Source organism: Polypterus senegalus, chromosome 6 (assembly GCF_016835505.1).
Source record: "Polypterus senegalus isolate Bchr_013 chromosome 6, ASM1683550v1, whole genome shotgun sequence".
NCBI lineage: Eukaryota > Metazoa > Chordata > Cladistia > Polypteriformes > Polypteridae > Polypterus > Polypterus senegalus.
In genome coordinates this window covers 131,845,688-131,870,063 of record NC_053159.1, presented here as the reverse complement: position 1 = coordinate 131,870,063, position 24,376 = coordinate 131,845,688, and the positions used below count along the sequence as shown (strand labels likewise).

At 44.7% G+C, this 24,376-nt stretch overlaps 1 protein-coding gene across 1 annotated transcript in view; it reads right to left on the bottom strand.

The window, feature by feature from the left end:
* The window catches only part of rtn4rl1b (reticulon 4 receptor-like 1b), a 245,399-nt gene extending 221,644 nt beyond the window's left edge, over positions 1–23,755 (bottom strand). Inside the window, exon 1 of the mRNA XM_039757214.1 lies at positions 21,609–23,755. Coding sequence (XP_039613148.1) covers positions 21,609–21,621 — 13 coding nt within the window. The 5' untranslated portion in view covers positions 21,622–23,755. The remainder of the gene's footprint in view (positions 1–21,608) is intronic.
* Between the last annotated feature and the right edge of the window lie 621 nt (positions 23,756–24,376).

Sequence of the window (24,376 nt, the reverse complement as noted above, 5' to 3'; positions counted from 1 at the left end):
ACTGGGTAAGGCCTGCAGTGAAAGCCCCGGCAATGGATTGCATAAACCTGGACCTTCATGAAACGCCGGACAGCTGAGTAAGATGGCACAACGTGGGGCTCAGCCTCCCGAGTCAGATTTTAAGGAGCTCTGAACTCTTTGAACTTCCACTACCAGGCAGCCCTGCAGCTGTTTCTTCATCACAGAAGGCTGGCTGTTCATTGTTACCCGCTGGTAAGGAGAGTGGCAAAGGTTCTCATTCCCCGTCTTACATCTCAGGAAGAAAGGATGAAAGAAGAAGACAAGATTCAGCCAAGCACTCTACAATAAAATACTGAAATGCCCCATGGCCATTCTACTTGGGTGGGATGAAGGGCAGAATGGACATCCATTCAGGAAAGTACTCTGTGATGAAAGGGTCAAGAGGAAAGCCCACCCATCTGTTGTGAAATATGAGGGCTGCATGGCTCCACAGCCCATCTCGGCTGCTTTTGGTACAGGATGGGGTGTTTCTGTCTCATGTAAAGAGCAGAGGGAAATTCTAACTTGAATGTGCTTTTTAACACACAACATGGCACCACCATCTACCAAGATCACTGAGTAGAACACCCTAGTCTCTCAAAACAGCTTCAACAGCAATCTGACATGCCCACCTGACTTATGGTGTGGCTTAGGGAACGGAGGGCCGAGGGAACACAGGGAGTAAATTCAAATGAAAGTGTACAACAAGGGCACAACACTAAACACGAATTATAAAGATGCATTATGCACGCCTGACCTCGAGGGGTTCCTATCACGACATGTTAATAAGTAGAAGTACCCCGGGATCAGGGATCAACATGAAAGGAACTGCAAGAAAGTCTGAGATTCACTGTGCCTGTGTCTCCTTCATAGGAGCAGAACGACGGGTCCTCCAACAATTCAAGGACTTGGAGATGAAGATTTAATGAGGATGACTGGGGTCCCTGTACTCATCCCCACCTAAACTTATTTAAGTACTGCGGTGTGGAGAACGTTGATAATCAGCTGCACTACTAGAATGTCATCCTATCTTTCTATGCTGGGTGGATATTTGGATATATGGGGATGGCAACTGAATGCCAAAATAACCAAAATTTGTTTTCTAGTGATTTTTCATTCCGTGAGAAGATAAGACTTTTGGGTGGGCACTGCCAACTGTTAGTCATGCCCCTTGTAATAAGGGATTAGTGTGTAAGTATTTTTTAGAAGACTAGCTTTGCTACCCATCTCTGATGGGGTGAAACCTAAATAATAATATGCCATTTGGTATGGGATTTGCAAAAGCAGTGCTAATGTTTGTGATGAGCCACCTGTGCATGATAACACATGCAGTCCATTTTATTACTTAAAATGTTTGTGACGCTCCATGTTTTAGAATGACAGAGACATAGCAACTGGACTGCCACACAGACACTTACCTTTTATTAAAGTGGGTTCATATTTACTGTATTCACCCTCACAGAAACCTGTTTAGGTACTGCAGTGTCGATGAGGGTGATATGCAGTGGCACTGTTAGATAGATAGGATGGCATTCTATCTATCTATGTATGATATGTAGAGAGAGTGTCACAATGCCAACATAACCTAAAATGTTTCTTTTTAGTGAATCTATCTATCATATAGTGCCTTTCATATCTATCTATCTATCAATCATATAGTGCCTTTCATATCTATCTATCAATCATATAGTGCCTTTCATATCTATCTATCTATCTATCAATCATATAGTGCCTTTCATATCTATCTATCTATCAATCATATAGTGCCTTTCATATCTATCTATCAATCATATAGTGCCTTTCATATCTATCTATCTATCTATCAATCATATAGTGCCTTTCATATCTATCTATCATATAGTTCCTTTCATATATATCTATCTATCTATCTATGATATGCAGAGAGAGTGTCTCAATGTCAACATAACCTAAAATGTTTCTTTTTAGTGATTTCTCATTGGGTGAGCAGATGACACTTACAGATGGGCATGTCCACTTTTAGTCATAAGGATTTAGTATGTAAGCATTTTATCGCAGATTCATTTTCACTGTACTCATGTGCAGTTGGATGGTGCAGAATGACAATATCTGAAGAATTGAGAAACCTTAATATTTTTCCCTCCAAAGATCCTGGGATAATGCAGGATGATTGGATGAAGATTCAATATGAAGAAAGTGATCCACTAGACAATTGAGCCCTGGAGTTGACTAAATGAATGCACTTGTTTTATTTAAAGTATTTTGGGATAAACCTGTGACATGAAGTGTGGCACGGTGGTGCAGTGGTTAGTGGTTAGCTGCAGAAGATTAGGTGCACGCCCTGGCCTGGTCGTTATCTACAGTATCTAGAAAGGTGCCCCTTATCCTCGTGTCCATGTGGGCCACCCTCAGTACTTTGATGCTCCTCCTGTGTGTCAAAGTCATCCACATTAGGTTATGTTTTGGCATCCATATTGCTCAGTGAAGTAGCTTTGGGTCCCCAAAACAATACATTTCATAAACGGACTAAATAAAGGTTAGGGTTACCATGAAGATGAGTGGATAAAATTCGATGTAGAAGTGGCCGAAATCCTTGTACCCGTAACAGGAGTCTTGTGACTGGGCACATGCGCACTCATTCATTTGGTCTCAACAGAAAGTGAATTTTATTGTTGAGCAGGACGGGAGTTCATCCTGGCACAATGGCCGGCTTTTTCCAACGTCTGTCCCACCCTTTAGGTTTCATTGCGCCGCTCATTCCGGACCCTCTCCGCTCACAGCCCCAGTCTGCCTCTGCCGCCGCCACCGCCGCCTCGTCTCGTTTTTCTTTAAGAACAGCTGAGCGCTTTGACGCCGCACGTCTTTACAGAAGTAAGTTGTTGCCGCAAATGAAAAATTCATTCAGAGCGGAGGGGGCGGAGGGGAGCGGTGGCCGTTAACCCCTTCCAGCCCGAGGCAGCGGAGGGGAGCAGCTGGCCGGCGTGTCTGTCTTGTTAGCGCCGGTTAGCGACGGTGACATTTGCGTTAACAGCTCTTGCGACTCGCAGCCAGCAGCTTGCCAGCTCCCCAGCGTCGGCCAAATTGTCAGTGTAACTTCGAAACATGCAGCAATTATTTTACCCTAAACACTGCCACGCGAAACAACAAAGGCGTTTTGTTTTGTTTTATTTTTTCTTTTCCTTTTCATCCTCGGACTCGACCTTCGTCGCTGCGGTGAGTAAATTGAATTTGATCTTCCCACCGCTAAACTTTGTGATCCGATTGGAGACGAAGGGCTCTGTGCTGACCTTCTTTATGGACCTGGGGTCCTCAGCATGTCTGCGGACCAGCATATTAGGGGGAGAGGCAGCCTGAAACATCTCGAGAAAAGCCATTCCTGGCAATAGCAGCAAACCTCCATGGGTCCAACAGCCACTGCTGCCTAGCAGCACTCACTCTTCTTGCACCCAACCAGAAATCAGCATCTTACTGAAGACACCATGCAGCTTTAGCGCCTACCCCAGGGTGTCCTCTGTAACCATTGTCACATGTGTGCACATAAGGGACAGGTGAAGGGCTCTAGTGACCGTCATTCCACAGCCACACCACGGGTTGGCACTGTGTATTGACATCTTTTTTTCTTTCTCCCTCTGCAGACCGGATGACTGATGGTTAGAACCCCTCTGACGCCACTACCAATGTCCGTTCCCCCATCTTTGGCAGTTCTGTTTGAACTCGCATCTGCAGTGACGACTCGGCAATAATGGCTTGTTTTTTGACTTTTGCTACAAAGGGTGGCTGGCTTGGCGTAGTAGGCAAGATTTGTTGCTAGGATGACAGAGCAACAGGACATGGCGGCCGTACTTCAGTTCATGGCAATAGAACTCGTGACACTAAAGGTCCAGGTGGGAGAAAAATGGAGCCCGCTTCAAGGAACAAAGTCATACAGCAGGAATGAGTGATGAGTCCGTCCAAGGTATTGTTGCCATTACACACTGATGATGATACTGATACCCGTGCGCAGTGGGCACATATACTGGTGCTGTTCTTGAACGGACAGCCTCAAAGGGCTTATTACGACCTCGATGAGTGTGAGTTTTTTTTCTGCCTTTTTCCTGACCCAATTATACGAGGTGGGTGCAATGGCACCCTAACCTCTCTTTCTCATACACCATAATACAACAAAACTGAACTTCTCTGCCTCCACGCCAACCCTAAATATGGAGTGGGATCCAACGAGGACATCTTGGTAGCCAGTGCACTAGCACAGAGGATTACACTTAGCCAGGGTCTGACGCTGCTTTTTCTTTACTCAATCATTGTTTTAAGCCCAACCGGATGCTGCTGGTCAGGCAAATGTCCGAATGCCTGCTGTTCAAGGAGAAGCCCACCCTCCGGGTCCACCTGGAAGTGTGGACTTTGAGGGGCTCACTGCCATCTCTCAATTGGAAATGAAAAGGGCAAAGCTGCCTTTGAAGAACAAAGCAGGCGTCTTGAGAACTTGGATTACTTTTCTTAGCCATTGTGCAAAAAAAAAGAGAAAAAACATGAAAAGGACTGTTTCAAAGTTTTCCCCGAGCACTTAAGCACGATATCAGCATGTGCCACAAACATCAGATGTTAAGAGACTGATTCTCAAAAAGCAACAGGGCTGCTGGAAACAATGCTGGCTGGCATTGAAATATTCCTTACATGTGGCCTCCAGGTAAGAACAGAGCAAAAGATCAGAACAATCCTGTCCCTCAAGATGTAACCGGGACGTCCCGTGCGATGCAAACCCCCAGAAGAAGCCCCTAGGCTCTGCTGTACCCATCAGACTACACTTTCTCATAAGTGACTCTTATGTAGCCACCACACTGCCACCCCATCATCAGCCAGACCACCGGGTTGTGCTGGCCTTTGTCATGTACATCAACCACAGTGCTTGACTATTCTGCCCCCTAAGTGACCACACTGCCACCTCAACATCAACCAAGGCATGGTTGGCATTGGCTAATTGATCATACTGCCACTCTTAACTCAAACTGTCACCCTATGCTGTCCCTTTAAGTGACTCTAGCGTATCATCAAACCACACAGTCCTATCAAACATCTGACCATCAGGCTATGCTGTTCTCCATGGGTGACTCTGTCCTGCTGTCCTTTAAGCCCCCCTGACACAAAGACCACGCAGTCCACATCATCAGACTACAATGACCTCTAGAAGTGACCGTCACCAAATGGCCATTCAGCGTCCCCCTAAAGTAAGTGAGTCTAACCACCATACTCTACTGTCCCCTGCAGGTGACTCCAAGTCTAACAGTCAGGCTACACTGCTGTTTATAAGGTAAAAACAAAAAAAGTGAGGCATAAGGAGAAACATCTTAGAAGAGCTATTGGCAGAACTTGTCCCCTATAAGCGAACCTGGAGTACAGACCACACTGTCCCCTCATGAACCTCACCAATAATGTGGACTGGAGGCGACTCGGGTCTTTAGGCCACACGGAGCCCCATCATGAATTGAACCATCAGACTGCAGGAAATCCTCTGTGTCACGTCCAGTCCACACTAATACGGCCATCAGACTAAACTGTCCCCTACTTTTAACTCTGACATGCCCATCATAAACTGCCCATCAGACACAACTGTCCCTTACAAGTGACTCTGGTGTGCCCATCATAAACTGCCCATCAGAGTAAACTGTTCCCAGCAAGTGACACTGGCGTGCCCATTATAAACTGGCAATCAGACACTACTGTCCCCAACAAGTGACTCTGGTGGGCTCATCATGAGTGTGCCCATCAGACTGGCCTGTCCTGTATAAGTCCCTGAAATGGTCCGCTGACGCTTTGAGCCTCTGTGATAGGTGGTCCACGTTATCCCCTCCTAGGCAGATGTAACCATCAGACTTGTTAAGAATGTGTAAGTACTGTAATATGTACATTTTTACCTTTCTGTTGTTTGTAATTTCGCCCTTCTGAAGGTGACATGAGCTTGTAAAGACATCACCATGCTGTTTATTGTTGGCTTGTGCAGCACCGTTTGGTGTTCTTTTTCATGGGTGCCACATCTGGTCCTTATTGGCTATTGGACTAGTGACGATGGCCATGTTATGTAAGATGCCAGTCTACAAACCTTTTGTTGCTTTCTTAGCAGGGCAAACATACTTTCTGGTTGAGAGTCTTTCGGGAAGACCTCTGAGGGTTTGAAAAGCCTATCAGATCTCGACAGCCATTCTGAAGGGGCAATGTCCATCTAACTTTAGGCTCAGATCCCAAAACATCTCTGCCTCGCAATTGAGAAAGCCAGTCTGCCTGAATGTTGACAAAGCTATACTGTCTCTTACGTCCATCTGGCCTGAAGACCCTGCCATTATAAATCTAAATATATAGTACTGCCCCCTATAAATCACCCTGGTCTACTGACTAGCCCGCCATGGCTGGCATTAAGCTGACTGTCAGATTGTGCTCTCCTCGATAAGTGACCATCACATACAATCCATGTGACACTCACCATCACCTTCTCTGCTAGTCACTCCAGTGCCCCCTGAAGTCCACCTTGCCCTTCGTAAGTGACTTAGCCAGTAAACTATACTGCCCCCTGGGCGTTACAGTAAAGAGACCAGGGTTCACACAGCGTGCAGTTTGCATGTTCTCCCTGTGCGCTTCCTCAGGGTGCTCTGGGTTCCTCCCACTGTCCAAGGACATGCAGATTAGGTGGACTGGGGGTACTAAATTGGCCTTAGTGAGTGTTTGGTGAGAGCGTTTGCCCTGTGATGGACTGGCACCCTGCTTCTGTCTTGTAGGCTCCAGCAACCCCCCTGCAACCCTGGTCTGGTTTAGAAAATGACATGGCACGACTATACTGCCCACCATCTTGACTCTAACCTTCTAGCTACACTGCCCCATAAGTGACTCACCTGCAGGTCCCCATTCAAACCCCAAATCCCCCGCAATCACAGCCCCTGAATTGGCTCAGACCTGCTGACAAAGCTAAATGCCAATGTCCTAAAATGTAGCCATCAGACCACCGTGCCCATATAGGCGACTCTCAATTCCAAATCTTTGCTACCCCATGAAGGACCCTCCCCAAAATCCTCCCCACCTCTTTACAGGCCTCTGACCATTGTGTCTGCACCCCACTCTATCTAAAGGTGGTCCTCTTGCCCCCTAACTCATCCCATTCTGTATTCTCTTGCTTGCTCTTTCCTCACAGCCCTCCAACTTTCCTCCTGCCCGCGCCTTCCTACTCTTTTTCTCACTTTTTCCCTCGGCCTTCTCAATCTTCTCTCTGTCACACATCTCCATCCTGCCTGTCCCCCCCCTCCTTGGTAAAACACACTAATAGCTTTACACATTCATCAATTAGAGGCAGTAGATGGCAGAATACAAAGTGGGCTTTCATTATTAGAACAAGTGAAAGTGTGTAAATGAGCCCTGCTCGGGCACTACGCGAGACTCAAACACCACCGAGCTACTGGCATCGCTGTAGCCAAGAGCAACTGCTCGTGTGTGTGTGTGTGTGCGTGTGTGCATGTGTGCAAACACCAAATGACACTCTAATTCGAGAAGAAGTGGGTCCTGAATATGAAAGATGAGAACATGCTGCTGATGCCAGAACAGCGCATGTGAGTGTGAAACGGAGCCAAAGAGGCAGGCGCACGGACAAGAGGGAAGGCAATGACAAGCGCACAAGCTGCTCCGAACACAAACAGTCAACAAGGCCAGCTGAAGCTTCAGTCACAAGGCACAAATCAAACAGCTGGGCCATCACGGCAGCTGAACACACTCAATAGGGTGGGCTTCTTGGTAAACAGGTGACGACTGGTCTAACCGGCTAGTCCGTCCATCACTTACCTGCTCATCTGATACCTGGAGCCAGCCACGGGGTTAAAGCATGAGTCAGGTCCAGAGTATACTGAAGAGCTCCAGTGGGCACTTAAGATGAAGGCTCTGACTGGCTGAGGGGGCTGCCTTCTGCTCCACACAGGGTTGAGATCCCGAGTTCATGTGTGGTAATGGAAGGTGACAGGATCACCGCTCCATGTAACGAGAAGAAGCTCGGTTAACCAGTCACCAAGTTTTGGATCAGATGGGACAGTTAGCCAGGCCAACTGGCCCATCACAACTTGGAAGATCTGATTCATACAGCAGAAAGACTAGCTATGTTGATAACCCTGGCCAGAAACACACCACAGGGCATCCTGGGACTTGGAGTTTGGTTTCTCAGCCCTGTTGGGTGCCGTGGGTACCGCCAGGGGGTGCTGTGAAAGGACCTGGGGAGTCATGCTTCCCTTATAGTACTAGGAAGTCACGAGGACGGAAGCCCCGAATTACTGATTAAAGAACTCGAATTCTCCATCTGACCCGGAAGTGCTGGCAAGAGGAAGAACAGAAGCACTTCCGGGTTGAGGACCATATAAACGGACTGCTGAAGACCCGGCAGGTGAGACAGAGTCGGGTGGAGGTGGACGAAGCTTGCTGGGAGGTGTGGAGGAAGACAAAAAGAGAAGAATCGTTTACTGTTGTGATCTACTTGCCTATGGTATTGTGGCTGTGGTGCTTGGGGAGCAATGTTTAAAGAAGAAAAACTAAACCTTAAACCACCGGAACCGGCTTTAGTCGGCACCCAGTGCCATTTGCCAGCACGCTGGAGCGGAGTATATGCGGCGACATACATTTATTGAGTGCTGCAACCAGCTACAGTCGCTTTCCAGTGCAATTTGCCAGCACACCAGAGCTGATCAGTGCGTGCCGTACATTCGTTGAGCAGCCAGCTCATGACCACTGGTGCCCCCTGCAGCACTGCAGCCTCACTGTCCCTGGCATTCAGCCGCTGCACTAGACCAGCTTGCAAGAATCAGTCGGCCTCTCTGTGTGCTCGCGTGCAGCCAGTTCAAGTGCAGTTGGCTCGGTGATTTACTGAATTTCATCAATGGCGTCAGTTGCACCTTGTAGATGTAATAATAGATTGTTCCAGTAGTTTTTTTTATAGTTTTTACACTTCATTGGCAGTGTGTAAAATGATCAGTGTTGCAGTAATTGTGATGCTTTTTGCATGAAAAAAAAATCACTTTTTCTGGGTGAATTGTAATGTTTCCTTAAAAAGTATTTGGCATCCAGGGGTGCATTAACCCCCCCCCCGAGTATGTGGCAGTTTAAGGGTTAAAAGAATCTTCTTGGTGCTTCTACCTGGTGTCCTGAGTGTTGGGTTTAAACAGCGCCACCTAGCGTCCACAGTGGCTTCATGTCATATTGATCTTGTCGCTGGGCTACACAACTGACATTTGCATTGGTGGGCTTGTCTAATTTAACAAGAGCCTTTCAGAAGAGTCGTGCTCGCCCCCCGTTAGTGACAAACAATACAGCGTGCTGCCTGACAGAGCCAGCGCTATACGGCGGGTTCGCTGCCCTTTTTATTTTTGCTTTTTTCCATTCTGATGTGGTACATAAAACACGAGACATCAGACAGACGAGCTCCTTTTGTTTGTCAAGTCCTTGTCGCTGCATTTTAGGTATTGTACTCCTTGATTTGTTAGTTAGCACCCACCCCTTTGACTAACGGAGCGATTCGTAGCCCACTTGGATGGAGTGAGTCACTGGGTATGCCAGACTGGTCATCACAGGAGTGCGGCCGACTCACTAAGAGTGAAGATGAGTTCATCAAGAACATGGCGGGGACACAGCTGGAAACTTATTAAGAGTAAACTTCCCACAAACCTTAGGAAGTTTGTCCTCAAACCATAGACACATGAAATACGTTACAGACAGTAAGACTTTAGGGACTTGCATAACTTGACTTGATGTTATTTTGGAAGAATTAAGTGGAAAGGCCTGGCGAGCTTTGCTGGGCTGAATGGCCTGTTCTCGTCTGATTGCTCTCATGCTCTTAGTGTGTAACTGAAGGCTAGGACCAAAAATCGCTAGAAAAGTCATCTAATGTGACGTGGCCTTAACATAGAAAAGCAGATTTCTTCACGTCTACATTGTTATATGATGGGTGTCATGTGTGAGGGTCACATGTGTCTTTTTAAGGGTGCATGGGGGACAGCGTTAGGAAGTGCACACTTCTTCTCCAGTTTCCCCTTTCTGTACTGTAGAGGAACATTTTAAATACAGACACCCCCTACTGGAATGCCCCGATTTAAGCAATAAAACACAGGCAGGAGAAAGCGTTAATCGTTATTCTTTATCTAAATCTCGCAAGAGCCAAAAACTCATCATGTTAGTATTTTTTGCAAAGAAAAAAGTGTCCTCCGCACTCTATTTATTAGGTCACTACTCACAAAAAGGAATTCATTACATAATTAGAAAACTTGATTGGTTACACCTAGTAGCTAACAGGACGTGACAAATGTGGATACCTTAAATGACCACAATTGATTGACAGTCCTGTTAGCTTAGGATGTACGTGACTTTTAAAATGTATTATTTTTTATTATCTTAGGAGACGTGCGAGTTTCTCCATGTTCATCCTGTATCTCATGGTTCAATAAGAACATCCATCCATCCCACTATATCCTAACACAGGGTCTGCTGGAGCCAAACCCAGGGCGCAAGGTAGGAACAGATCCCAGGCAGGATGCCAGCCAACCACAGGACACACCCACACATACCCACACACAATTTAGGATCGCCAATACACCTGACCTGCATGTCTTTGGACTCTGGGAGGAAACCCACGCAGACACGGGAAGAATATGCAAAGTCCACGCAGGGAGGACCCGGGAAGTGAACCCGGGTCTCCTAACTGCGAGGTAGCAGCACTACCCACTGCGCCACCCTTAAGAAGAACAATGGTCTAATTTATTATGGAATAATGGGTACAAAACAGGAAACTTAATACTATTGAAGAATGGTTATGCCATAAATATAACATTTTCTCTTTAAGAGGTTATATAAAATAACAAGAAATGCATGTATCATAGTAATAAATAATAACAGCATCAACTTTTAAGCATATAAGCTCAGAAGGATATGAGACTCAGACACATGCCAGGTGCACATTGGACAAGGGTTCAAATCCAACTCTTACAGTACCCAATTCAAAAAGAGATGCCTGACCCTCGCCTCCTCCAGTGTCCCACCCTAAGCACAGCCCGACACAGGAAGTCCTCGTCATTCGTCACCCAGCAGCAGTGGAGGACACTTCTGTTGTCTAACAAGTCAGCTTTATCATTTTTTGACCCTAAGGGCTACTAAATGGGTCTTTTCACCTTGGGACCCCAGCTCTTTGTATGTTTCGTACATGGGGGTCCTCTAACTCTGTAATTGTGCTTCTTTCTTAATTCTTGCTGCTATTACTACCTACCTTTTTGATTTTCTTTTCTGCTCACTTGAACACAGTGATCCTGAGTAGGGGCTTCCTGCTTATTTATGCCTGATTGCTGGGTAAGAAACAAGAAGAACGAAAAAGTGGAAGTGCCGCTGTTTCAGAGTTCAAGAAGCTGCTAAGGAATCTTCATTTTAACAAGCAAGAGAACAAAAAAAGCAAAGCCCAGAAAGGTATGTTGTATTTGTAGCAATAATTGGCTTCTACCTAACAAATCAGCTAGAATGAAAGCCAGCAGCCACTACGGCCCACCTGGACCCCTGCAGCTGCCAGGATCACCTTAGAGACTCTCGAATCGCAGCTCAGACTGTAACTGATGAGCTGGGCTGGCTCAATGGCTCAGAGTTCTGAAAACTTTGCCTAGTGTTCCCATTAAAACAAGTGAATGTGAATGTGAGTCAGAAAGGAAGGCTTACGGAGGAGCGGACGAAGGCAGCTATACAAGCATCTGAACACGTAAATTGTCAACAAGCTCGGGTGACGCACTTGCAATCAGAGAGGTAGCCAAGGCTCGAGGCTAATCACAAAATGAAATGAAAAATTAAGAAAAGCTAACTGGTTAGTGACTTACAACTCTGTAGCCAAAGCAGCAGTCCAACTAGCCACTTGGGCAACAACAACTAGTCCACCCCAACAAAGCAGGAGGGTCGCCAGGCCACACCAGCTTTACCCAGGACAACAGCAGCATAGACAGGAGAATCTGCTAACTCTCAGGTAGCAGTGAGTAACATGACGTCGCTGATAAAAGTCACCAGGCCAGCTAATCAACTGCCACACCAAAAACAAGTAGCAAGGCCAGATTAGTAACGTCATGAAGAGTGCAAAATGGAGTAAGGAGATAAAGAGCCAGAGGGGAATTCACAAGAACCATCACTGAAATGGAGCAGAGATCTGAACCAGCAAGTCAAAACGAGCCAACAGAAGTGTTAGACATTAACTTGTAACTAAGATAATATTATCATACATTGAGTCCCGGCTGACTCTTACGGTCAAGTTGTCTCCTCGCATTCCGGTCCCTGACTTGATAAGATCGTATTCTTTGTCATCCTCTTTACCTGGTACCACTAACCATGACCGGCATCACTTACTTTTCTCGTGAGTTGGCTCTCATAATGTGACCAAAGTATGTCAGCCGTTGCCTTCACCAACAATAGATGAAGATGAGAAGGAAATTGAGCGCCTCTGCACCAAAGTCCAAGAAACATCCGCTGAAGAAAGACAGCCAAACTATGGCTTCCCTAACTAATTATCCTGTTAACGGATATCGTGAAGGCTTTAGAAAATCCAACATCTTGGATGCCATGCACTGCACACCAGCTTGGTAAATACAGTATAACAGGGGTCCTCAATCACAGTCCTGGAGGGCCGCAGTGGCTGCAGGTTTTTGTTCACACCTGGTTGCTTAATTAGAAAGCAATTCTTGACAATAATTTAATTTCATGGCTTGTTAGTGCTTAAACTCCACCATGTCAGGTCATTCTCATATGCTAGATTTTCTTCCCCTTTCTAAGGATAACATATAAATAATCAGAAGGCTAAAATAGATGAGTAATTCTCAGTCCTTCACTTTTTTTTCTCTTCACTTTCCTTCCAAGTATTTAATTAAACCCAATAGTGCATAATAAATACACACTAACCCTAACCCAAATGGAAACAAGCTAAATGGAGAACTGCTGGTTTCTTTTGTCATTTGCATGTTATTACTAATAAGGAGCAATTAAAAACCAACACTACCGCTGTTTAAGATTAAATAAGCAATAATGTTCAAAATCTTAACAAGCGAGACAACTAAAGTGAAACAGAAGTGTTACTTAAGCAATAAGTGCTTCTTATTAAGCAACTGGGTTGGAACAAAAACCTGCAGCCACTGCGGCCCTCCAGGACCGTGATTGAGGACCCCTGCAGTATGATGTCATACCAGCATGGTAAATACAGTATGGGGACACAATGATGTCACACATATGGGACTGTCTGGCAAGGAATGAAAGGTGCTGCCAAAAACAGCACAGAGGCTAAACAACCTAAAAAGGCAGGAAAATCGACTGCGATGACACCACAGAAAACACGTGAATAGGTCACAGCATTAGTTAAGTTACATTAATCTACAAGTCCCATTAAGTCCCATAATGACATTGAGAACATCTAAAACTAGAAGCTGAAGGCAGCAGAGGGGACCTGCAGCACTGGGTCTCAAGATGGTTAACCAGTAGGAGACCAAGAGTACGGAGAGGAGGAGAAGAATCCACGTGGAGCGAGCCTGTCCTCAGACTGTTAGCATTTCTGAATTTATTTTAATGACATCACATGAATGAAATTCACAGATGACACTCAAATCAGAGGAATGGCAGACACAAACAAAATTCAAAAAGACTTCAGAAAACGCACAAAAGTGCAAAGTGCTACATGTGGGGTAGAGGATTGTCAATTATAAATACAAGATGGCAGACACTGTCCTACCTCTAAAAAGGACTTAGTGGTCTTATGTTGACATGTTTTCAATGTCTTAGCAGTGTGCAGTAGCAATTAAGAAGTTAGGTTATACCAGAAAAACTGTTGAATGTTATGATTAGATAGATAGATAGATAGATAGATAGATAGATAGATAGATAGATAGATAGATAGATAGATAGATAGATAGATACTTTATTAATTCCAAGGGGAAATTCACATACTCCAGCAGCAATAGACAATATAATAATTAGACGATATAACACACAAGTGAGGCCACATCTGGAGTGCTGTGTGCAGTTCTGGTCACCACATAACAGGAAAGACACAGCAGCACTTGATGCTGTGCAGAGGAGAGCAACCAATGCATCAGAGGATTTAAGGACACGTCCAATTGTGACAGTCTCAGCATTAAACCTGTTTAGTCTCAAACAGAGGAGTCTACATGGTGACCTAGTCCAGGTCTTCAAAATCCTCAAAGACATCAATACAGCAGATCCAGCAGAATTATTTCAACATAACTGTGAAATACATACACAAGGATGGCAGTGGAAACTAAGCGAAAGTGTGTTTAGGTTGCCATGACACACTTCTTTATGCAAAGATTTGTGAGAAATCTGAAACAAACTACCAAGTCATGCAGTTGAAACAAAAATCTTGACAACCTTTAAGAATCCGGATGAGTTACTGGGACAGATTAGCTACACAGACGAGCCTGATGGACAGAATGGCCTCCTCTTGTTTGTTTAATTTCATGTGTTCTTAAGTCCCATGAAAGCAGTGCTTTCAGGAGCTTCATCTCTCTACTTTGTGTTGTTGCACATTCACACGGTGAACAGCAGACACCCATTGGTTTTGGTACCTGCTAATCAGCCTACACCAAGCGGTCAAATTAAATGCGACGCTTGAGGATCAGGACACTCTCACCACCCGGTCAATGGATGTGAATCAATCAGGCCATCCACACCTAAGAGAAGAGGCGAGAATTGCAGACAACCCCACAAAGGTAAGGACTGCCATTAGTCAATCAACAAACCAATATTGTTTCGGCCAGGCCAACTAATCAAATCCCGGAATCACCCATTAGTGTTTCCTAGAAAAAACACGGCAATTACAAGCCAATCAGGAATAAAATCTGAAACTTTCATCTATTAGTTAGTAAGCCTGAATAGGTGTGAGCTTACAATTGATGCCAGATCAATAAAAACAGCTACCTAGGCCAACCAATCAATTGCAGTACAGAGACTAATTAACCAGAACAGGTAATCAATCAAAGATAAAAAAAAAAAATCCCAACCACTCCTCCGCACAGAGCATTATAAATATAAGAAACCCGCTGCCAAGCAATTGAAATGAACATGTTGGCAGCATTCGTGTAATGACTCAATGAAAGGTGAACAGCCACTGATGAGCCATTTGGCGACAAACTTGTTTTCATCCAAACTTTCTTTTCATGTCCTTATCAGCGTGTGCAAGTGTGGAGACGAGCCAGAAAGCCTGGCTCACTGAGGAGTGGATGATGGCAGCTCTACAGCACAAAATGCAAGCAGACATCAAGTCCAGCACTGACACATAAGTTGTCACAACTAGTCACAACACGACAAATGAATAAGTAGGGTGAACGATCACTAAATCATCCCGTCGATCACAGTGCTGTAACCAGGGCAACAGGCTAACTAGCCAATCACAGCAGAGCAGCTGCTTGCCCCATCCAATTGGCTATGAAGGCTGACTAGCAATAATGGTTCAATAGTATTGGAAAGGCACCAATCACAGCGCCACGGCCAAACGGCAGGAGCAAAAGTCTGTCCGTCCATTTTGTGAGAACCCTTCCACTGGGCAGTTTGTCACAGGGCACACTCTCGGGCACACACATGCACTGCCAGTGACCAGTACATGCTACAGCGCATCTTTGCATTGGAAACACAGAGAGAACATGCAAACTCCCCACAGAATCAGCCCCCAGTTCAATAAGCATAATAAGTGGCCGGTTACACAGGAAAGCATGACGAGGACAACACAAAAGCTGGCGTGTCTGCCACCCAGAGCAGGACAGTATGCTCTTCCAGGAATATACAATTCTTCGATCACCAGCTCACAAAGCACCCATTCATTCATCCTTCATTCAATACATGTTTGCAGGCATCATACAAAACACAGCATCGTGTATCTGAACAATTAGACATCCATCCAGCACTTCGGTGATCTAATAACTGATTAGAGGCTGATGATTTTCTTCGCCTCTAACTACCATTTATATACCAACATGCCAACTTAGACGCTGTAACTGATTTGCCAGGCCGACGAGTCAATCAGATGCAGATACCTGATTAATAAGCCAACAGGACTGCTTTATGTTAACCTAAAGGCCACTGAAATGAGTCGATCTAATTGGAAAATCTGCATTGCCAGCCCATTAGGTAGATGCAGCATGTCATTTCTGTGTGTCGGGCACAGATAATAGGATTTGTGAATAATTTGTTTGACGTTAGAGGAGAAAAAAAAAATTCCATATGATTTTATCACATTTATATGAGGGGGTGGGATGGAAGGACGGATTTCCGGAGTACTGAAGTTCTAAAACGTAGAAAAGCTCTATTTCTGACAGAGTGTGAGCTGATGGTGGTTGAATATCTGTAATTATTTTTAATAATAGATCTTGCATAATTTTTTCCTCAACCTGCCAATCCAAAAACTCCTTTGTGTAACTCAGTTATTGTATGCGTTTTAAGTCGACGAGGAGGAGGAGGAGCTGGAAGGTGGCCTAACAAATGTTACCTGAGGCTGTGCTGGTGAAACAATTAAACACACCCGCCATTCCCTCGAATAAATGACCAACAGTGGATGACCAGAAGACGCAGAAGCTCCGTGAGATGAAAGGAGCATTCTGAGTAATAAGAAACAATCCAACAGGTGCATCAAATTCACATCAGAGTCATTCATGAAAATTAAAATTAGATTATATAAACCCACCTCTGAATAAAAGTAAACCACACACACACACACACACACACCAAATTAGCACTCCTTCAGAAAAATATATGAGAATGCGCAAAGGTAAAGCGAGGGCACAGCAACCTTCAAATTTAAAGAAACCTGGAGGAAAATGGAGAAGGCTTCAGACAGAACTTCATCAAGTCAGAAAAGGTGTGCTGCATGGGCACTCTAATGCAACAGCTCAGATCTTGAAGGATAAAAGTGCCAGCACATCAGCATTTATCATTCGCATTTATTCCAATTCCTTGTTGGACTTTTCAAAAGAATTTAGTTTGCCTCAACATCTGAATGATCTGCAGGCTCTGAATTGTGTATGGGACTATGGCCTGCAAAGGCCTGGCATGTTGCTTATGAATGGCTACTGCCTTAGTAGCCCTACCCTAAAATGGAAAAAGCAGGATCAGGAAATGGATAGATGGATGAAAAGACAATAGACATGTGAGATGTACGGAACGTCATTAGCATTTTATTGCTTAGTCATTAATAGAAAACACTCTGCGTGGACAGGCACTTTGTACAGGGCACTTTTCTACCTTGAGCTCAGTGCTAAGAGAACAGGCACCTGCCATCTTGGATTATGTGTTTTTAAAACTCACTACATCTATGACGTTAGCAAAAAATGGATATCTTAAGATCATTTTGGAAATGAGCTTTTTAATAGATATGTTTATGAAAGGCACTATATTAGATAGATAGATAGATAGATAGATAGATAGATAGATAGATAGATAGATAGATAGATAGATAGATAGATAGATATGAAAGGCACTATATGATAGATAGATAGATAGATTGATAGACAGATAGATATGAAAGGCACTATATGATAGATAGATAGATAGATAGATAGATAGATAGATAGATAGATAATGAAAGACACTATAAGATAGATATATAGATAGAAATGGCACTATAAGATAGATAGATAGATAGATAGATAGATAGATAGATAGATAGATAGATATGAAAGGCACTATATGATAGATAGATAGATAGATAGATAGATAGATAGATAGATAGATAGATAGATAGATAGATAGATAGATAGATAGATATGAAAGGCACTATATGATAGATAGACTGATCATCCTGTGGTGGTCTCTAACCAGTTCTGCTCCTGCTCTTCTTCTCTCTTTTCCTCTCCTGCAGCTCCTCTGCAGTGGCTTGGGGGCACAGGACACAATTAACAGAATTCTGCTGGCCACCACAAATTCATATTAACACGCTATTGCTGAGCCAGACTAATTCAATCCTGATCAGTGATCATAAGCCTTCCTGCCCTTTTTCTAAAGAGCTGACTTCTATGGATTACATCAGAGGTCTTATAAAACAGTTCTGGTGCATTAAGCAAAAAAGTGCACAGAATAAAAGGACAGTGTTCAGCATATGCCTGTCCAGGAATTATGATTACTGACTGTTGACACTCCTGGAAAAAAAACCACACACACACACATTCACACACACAAGCTAACAAACAATTAGGCTGCAGATGATTGTGAAAAGGCTCCTCATTAGTTGATGGTTTGGCTCATTACCTGCCTCGCTGCTCCCTAACACCCCCCTCCTTGACTCTTTAATAACGCCCCCCTTTTCTGCCCTTTAAAATCAATACACTCCTTCCATTGACACCATGTAGACGACACCAGGCTTTTTGGCAGCGCTGAAAGTTCCTCTCTTTCCCCGAGCGTCTGGTTGCACTGAGCCATTCAGCACCTGGTGAAGGACAGCTCCCTTCCTACCATCCTCTGAAAGCTTCAGACTTCTGAGTGCCCCTTAATGATAGTCCTATTTTCTAACTTCTATACCACATGTGCCACTCTAAATGGTGCCCAGCAGGATCACTTACTGGCATTACCTCCAGTGTGTCTTGCTATAAAAGGATGCAAATCTTTGCAGCACCCCATATGAACACTGCCACCACTCCCCCCCCTCTGTGTCCTTAAAGGACACCTACTTCATGGCTCCCCTTGGGTCCTTCTAATTCTAACAACAAAGCTTTACATGTTGGATTTCTTCAAGGATCGTTGCATTAATGGTCATCCCTGACCAATAAGTCACTCTTTGCTCCAGATGACACTGCAATAAGCCAAGCTTCCCTTGTCATCATCACTTTCAAGCACCTATAAAAGCCTGACTCCTTATCCTATCTCCCTATAGTCACCCCTCTCACTTGCACCTCTAAGAGACCCCCTCACACAAACTCCTCTAAAAGATTCTCTCTTTCCCATCTACACCCCATCTTTGTAACAATCCCACCCCCAATTATCTCTAGAGACCCCTCCACCCTGCACCTCTGAAACACTGTATGCTCATTTTATATAAAAAACAACCCGACCCACATTTCAGCACTGCTCTCTAATTTGCCTGTGAAATTACTACAGATGGAATAATAATGCACATGTCTTTAAGTATTTGAATATATTATGGGCTGCCTGCGAGCAGTACAGAGGTTAGCAGCATTGCTTCACTGTGCAGCTCGCCGTTTTGTGGATTCTGAACATCTTACTGGAGTCCATGTGCCCCCCCCCCCTTCAGTTTTCCTTTACAGTACACCCTCAAAAACAAAGTGTTAGGTTAATAAGTGACACGAAATGGGCTTGTTGAGAGGGACAGACTGGCATCACTCTCTGCTTTGTGCCCAGTGATGACTAAGTGGGCTCAGACTCCTCACTGCCCTGCAATAGGATAAGTGGGCTTAGAAAATGGATGACTATGGGTGAGTCTAATTGGGAATTGCAGGGCCTGATGTCCCAAGTCAGGTCTGGTTGATATCTTGTGTCCCCCGTGAATTGAACCATCACTTCCAGAAAGGATGGCTGGATTCCCGACAAACACAGAGATATTTTTCAAATGTCAAAGTCAGAGATGAGCAAGTCTGGTCCTGCAGTTTCTAATTTCTTGACGTAGTTGTGCCTGCCGCTGAATTCAGTTTTCAAGGAGTGTTCTAAGCTATTTATGTATTTGAACACACGAGCTGTGATGAAGTTTCCTTTGTAATTGTTACACAGATTTGTAACAGCTGTAAACATCTGACTGACGTCTCCTCCATTTACAGCCCATCGCCGTTTGCCACTGTTTACAGAGCAGCAACCAATCGGTTTTTAATGATGAGCCACTGGCAAGTGACATTGGGCTTGCCACTCCAAAGGAAGAGGACCTTGTCAGCCACACATAAATAGTTTTGAGAATGCAGTGATTGAGCCCAGTCCATCCATTTTTAACTTGAATATGCAGTTCAGGCGCCCAAGGAGCTGGTGATCTATCCCAGCCACAAACCCACTAAAATAAGCCAGAGTCACATATTAACCAATCCCTGCTTATCTTTGGGATGTGGGAGTAAAGGCCACTCAAACACAGAGAGAGCATGCAAACTCCATCCAGACAGGATTTGAACCCTGACGTCTGGGGCTATGAGGCTAGCCCAGCTAACCACCCTTCCGCCATTCTAGAAAATGGAAGTGCAAACTCAGACTGACAAATAGAGGGGAGACAAAAAAAAAGCTGAACCAGAAAGCTAATTTGACAAGATGCACATTTACAGACATTTATTAAGAGTTCAGTTGCAGCAAATACCTGCAAGTGTGACAGCTTCTGTGACCAAGCTTGCTCATCTCTCGTCTGAGAAATATGACAAGATGATACCTGCCCTGGATAATTAACTCCATTTTATTAAAGCAAGCCCCTGGCATGGTTAACATTTCAAGATCTACAGCGGCTGGCTCACTGGACCACTTTGTAAAGCTGGAACAGTGAATGTTGTTAATGGAAGCTGGTAAACTCCCCCGAGATGTACAGAGAGTGCGCAAGGCGAGTTATACTCGAGAAGACCCAGAGGGATATGCGTGTGCTAGGCTAGGCACTCGTTCATCCGGGCGACTTCAAGGAACTGGTTTTCTAATCCTGTCGAACCCTCTCAAGAGCATCTTCTCTGTTTCTAAATACTGCTCTGGCTGGAGGCTAGCAGAGCGACAGGGGGATTGATGATCTCCCAATCGATCGAACAACTGAGCAACTCAAAAGTATTGAAATATCTAAACATCAACTATAACGAGACCGAGAATGTTGGGTTGTTACGGGCTCGTGAGCAACCGGGGTGCAAACTCCAGCCGGGAGGCCTAACCTTCACAGGACACACTTACACATCCACACAAACATATGTCACTAAGAGGCAGAAGACTGTCGTGAGGGCGTCAGTCCTTCAAACATTCGCCAGGCGTGATTGATATGGTCAATAGTGCTAGTGCTAATTGCTGCGCCACCGTATCGCCCTGTAAAGAAACACGAAAAGAATGCACTGCAGTCTTCATTCTAACAACAGGACGGTAAAATCTCAGCGATGACCCCCTACATGATAAACAGCAAGTAAGCGCCCTTTCCTTCTCGCTACTCTGCCGGACTCCATTGGCATCATCGGTAATGAAGGAACCAAAACAGGCAACGCAGGCGAACATCGTGTTCTTTGAAGTAGACTGGGGCCCTACGTTTTCTAAGCACCTCAGGTGATCATCCGCACACCCCTTCCCTATAACCTGCCACAAAGCAAGCGGGGTAACGAGGAGGCAAGGGGATCACGAAACTGCAGTGCGGCAGCACGCTATCTATTTTTAAGAATACTACTACGCGGTATTGATTAATATTTGATGCCCATCATCAGAAGCATGAAGACTCCATAGCGCGTATCTCGGGTGAAAAGGGCGAAGCTTAAAGAGAAAGAGTACCAAGAAAAGTGCGCGCCTTCCAAGGATCTCCTCTCCGCAACTTGCGAAGTTGTGTAGGACAGCTGGCCCCAGATATGCACCCCAAATCCCCTCCACAAACGAACCCACCGTCTTACTCACGGCGCTAACAGACAACAAAACGAAGGGCAGAAAAAGAAAAGTTCGGCCAGTCCTACCTCGCTTGAACATGTTGGGTGGCTGTCGTCTTGAGCTGCAGGTGCTGGGCGTGAGGAAGGCGTCCTTCTCTTCTTCGTTATCGGCTTGGAAATGAAAACAATCCGATGCCAAATTCCAGAGATGGGATAGCACTTTCCCCCAGTTCTTGCTGTTTTTACGGAAATTATTCCAAAGACGCACTGCCTTCTTCTGTTAATGATACAAGTTACAGGGTGCTGCTGATGTTGTCTCCTTCACAATACATCCCGGGCTGAAAATGGAGCTCTCTTTGACTGGGACCAGCGCAAACCTCGGGCACTAGACACATCAGGAAGCGAATCCGACAAAGAAGGCATTCTAATTGTGTGATATTTGACTCTCGTTTACCCAAAAGACAATATTTCGGCTAATGTTGTTAAATGTAGAAGCAGCAGCAGCAGCAAAACGGTCTGTACGACTTGTTATGGAGAGAGCGCGCTCTCTTCTTCAGGTCGATTTTTTCCAATTCTTTTGATTTGCGCCGTCGACCTACATCGTCTCGAGCAGACAGAAGCCTTGTTTTCTTCCACCGCTGTAATTTTATAGATGCATTTATACAGGAAATTGACACAATTAGCCCGTCTGGTGCAATTTAATACCAAGTTTCCTGGAAGACAGATCACTAAACGATTAGAAGTGAATACATGATGTCTTCGGATGTGGTGCGACCTCCGGAGCCTCCTCTATACCAGAAACCCGCAACAACAAAGTGGAATTTATTTTAGAACCTTCCTCTGATTAATCCAGTTGAGAGCTTTTCTCACCGAAACCTGCTTTCGTAGGTTGCCAACAGATTTAACACTGACACCTCAAGGCAAACGATCCTCCAGCTGCGCGGCGGCTAAAATCGTAAAAGAGCGCCCTGCCCTCTCCCATCAGAAAACTTGTTTCACTTTACAGGGTTACACCTCCTGCCGATTAGCCATTTCTGTTTTTCCAATTCCTCTTTATATGTTTCGAGAGAGCTGAGCACACCTTTCTGACGCGCGAGGATGGAGGAGAAGCAGACAGATGAACGGCTGGATGTAGCGCATCTCACGAGCTGGTAGCCCGTCACTGTCTTCTGCTCCCTCTTCTTTCCAGCGGCGCCGTGTCCGCCCGCTGGCTTTTGTTTTCTGTGCACCGAAAGCGATCACGATGGGCCGATGAGACCGAGGATCGATTGCAAGTCGCACCAATTGAGATGCAGGTTTTGTTCTATCCTGCTCCTTACTTATGGAAGCACGAGAGAGATTATCAAGAACAATGTCTGCTGTCAGTGAGCGTGAGCCTTACTGTCCTCTCCTTTATGTACCACGAAATTTCCGCCGCTAAATCTTGAAGTAGCCCACATCCTGGCCAGAGGCTGCTGCCTGCGCGACTTAGAGCGGGTGCGGAGTGTTTGGGCTTTGGGGAGAGAGCTGCTCTCTCTCTCTCTCTCTCTCTCTCTCTCTCTCTCGTTCCCTCCCTCCTTCTATCTCTACAGCTCCCGCGTACACCAACCAGGACGCCTCCTATATTTAAAATTTATGTAAACGCTTTTTGCTTTCACTCGAGTTCGAAAATACCAACCAATTCCCTCTGCAACCTGCACCGCGACACGTGACGCACCCTGCTAGGTGTGCGCCGTAACGGTTTAACTCTCCAGTCGCGATCTTTTTGAAAGAGGGATCTCTTTTGTCGTAAATTGTACTCATTCCAAAGAAGAATTTGATGTGTTCTGTTCAGAGTGTTAATGTGAGATAAAAGATTTATAGAAACAGGCCAGGAAAGCAAAGGAGACTGCAGGCAACGAGCAGCTGCGATCCAAAACCCGAGTTAATTACCGATACACGCATCTATCCCCAGAACGAAAGTTAATTGCCCCTATATATAAATATATCCTCAACAAACGACTTAATTACTCGGTTTTCAATCTCATCGGCTATGCTGTGCATCCCGGTTAATCTGCTGGTGTGTAATTTTAAGAGCCAGCGAAGGGACTGTCATCATCCTCCGGTCCAATTTCATTCAAACCCCTGGAGGTTACGCGCCCCACCTGTCTCACGGCTTTCTTCTGATCGAGCTTGTTCTCCTGATACACTTCACTTATTTACTTTCGCGTTCTTCTGCAGCTCTGCTAACTGCTCGGCATTATTCTCCTGTCTAGAGAGACCACTACAGGATGATTTAGCTGTCTGTTTTGAAAAATCCGGGGAGTAAATGATTTTTTATGTTCTACTGAAAATAAATGTGTAGTGGTAAAGTGTAAGTAAAAAGCTTAAAAGTTATAAATGTTTTATGTATGTTATAGGCCGGGTCTGTTAAACATGGCTGCTGTTATGTTCTAATTGTAAATAAAAGTCAGTCTATCTATCTATCTATCTATCTATCTATCTATCTATCTATCTATCTATCTATCTATCTATCTATCTATCTAATATAGTGCCTTTCATAAATATATATAAGTATTTATCTGTCAGATAGACAGATAGGTATGAAAGGCATTGTATAATTAAGTAGATAGGTATGTAGGTATGAAAGGCACTATATAATTAACTGATATGAAAGGCACTACATGATAGATTGATAGACAGATATGAAAGGCACAATATGATAGATAGATAGATAGATAGGAAAGACACTATATAATAGATAGATAGATAGGAAAGGCACTATATAATAGATAGATAGAACTTTATTTGTCCCCAGAAGCTCTTTAAATAAATACATACATAGATAGATAAGTATAAGTAAATAAATAAATATACACAGACCCACTTTAGTGTGA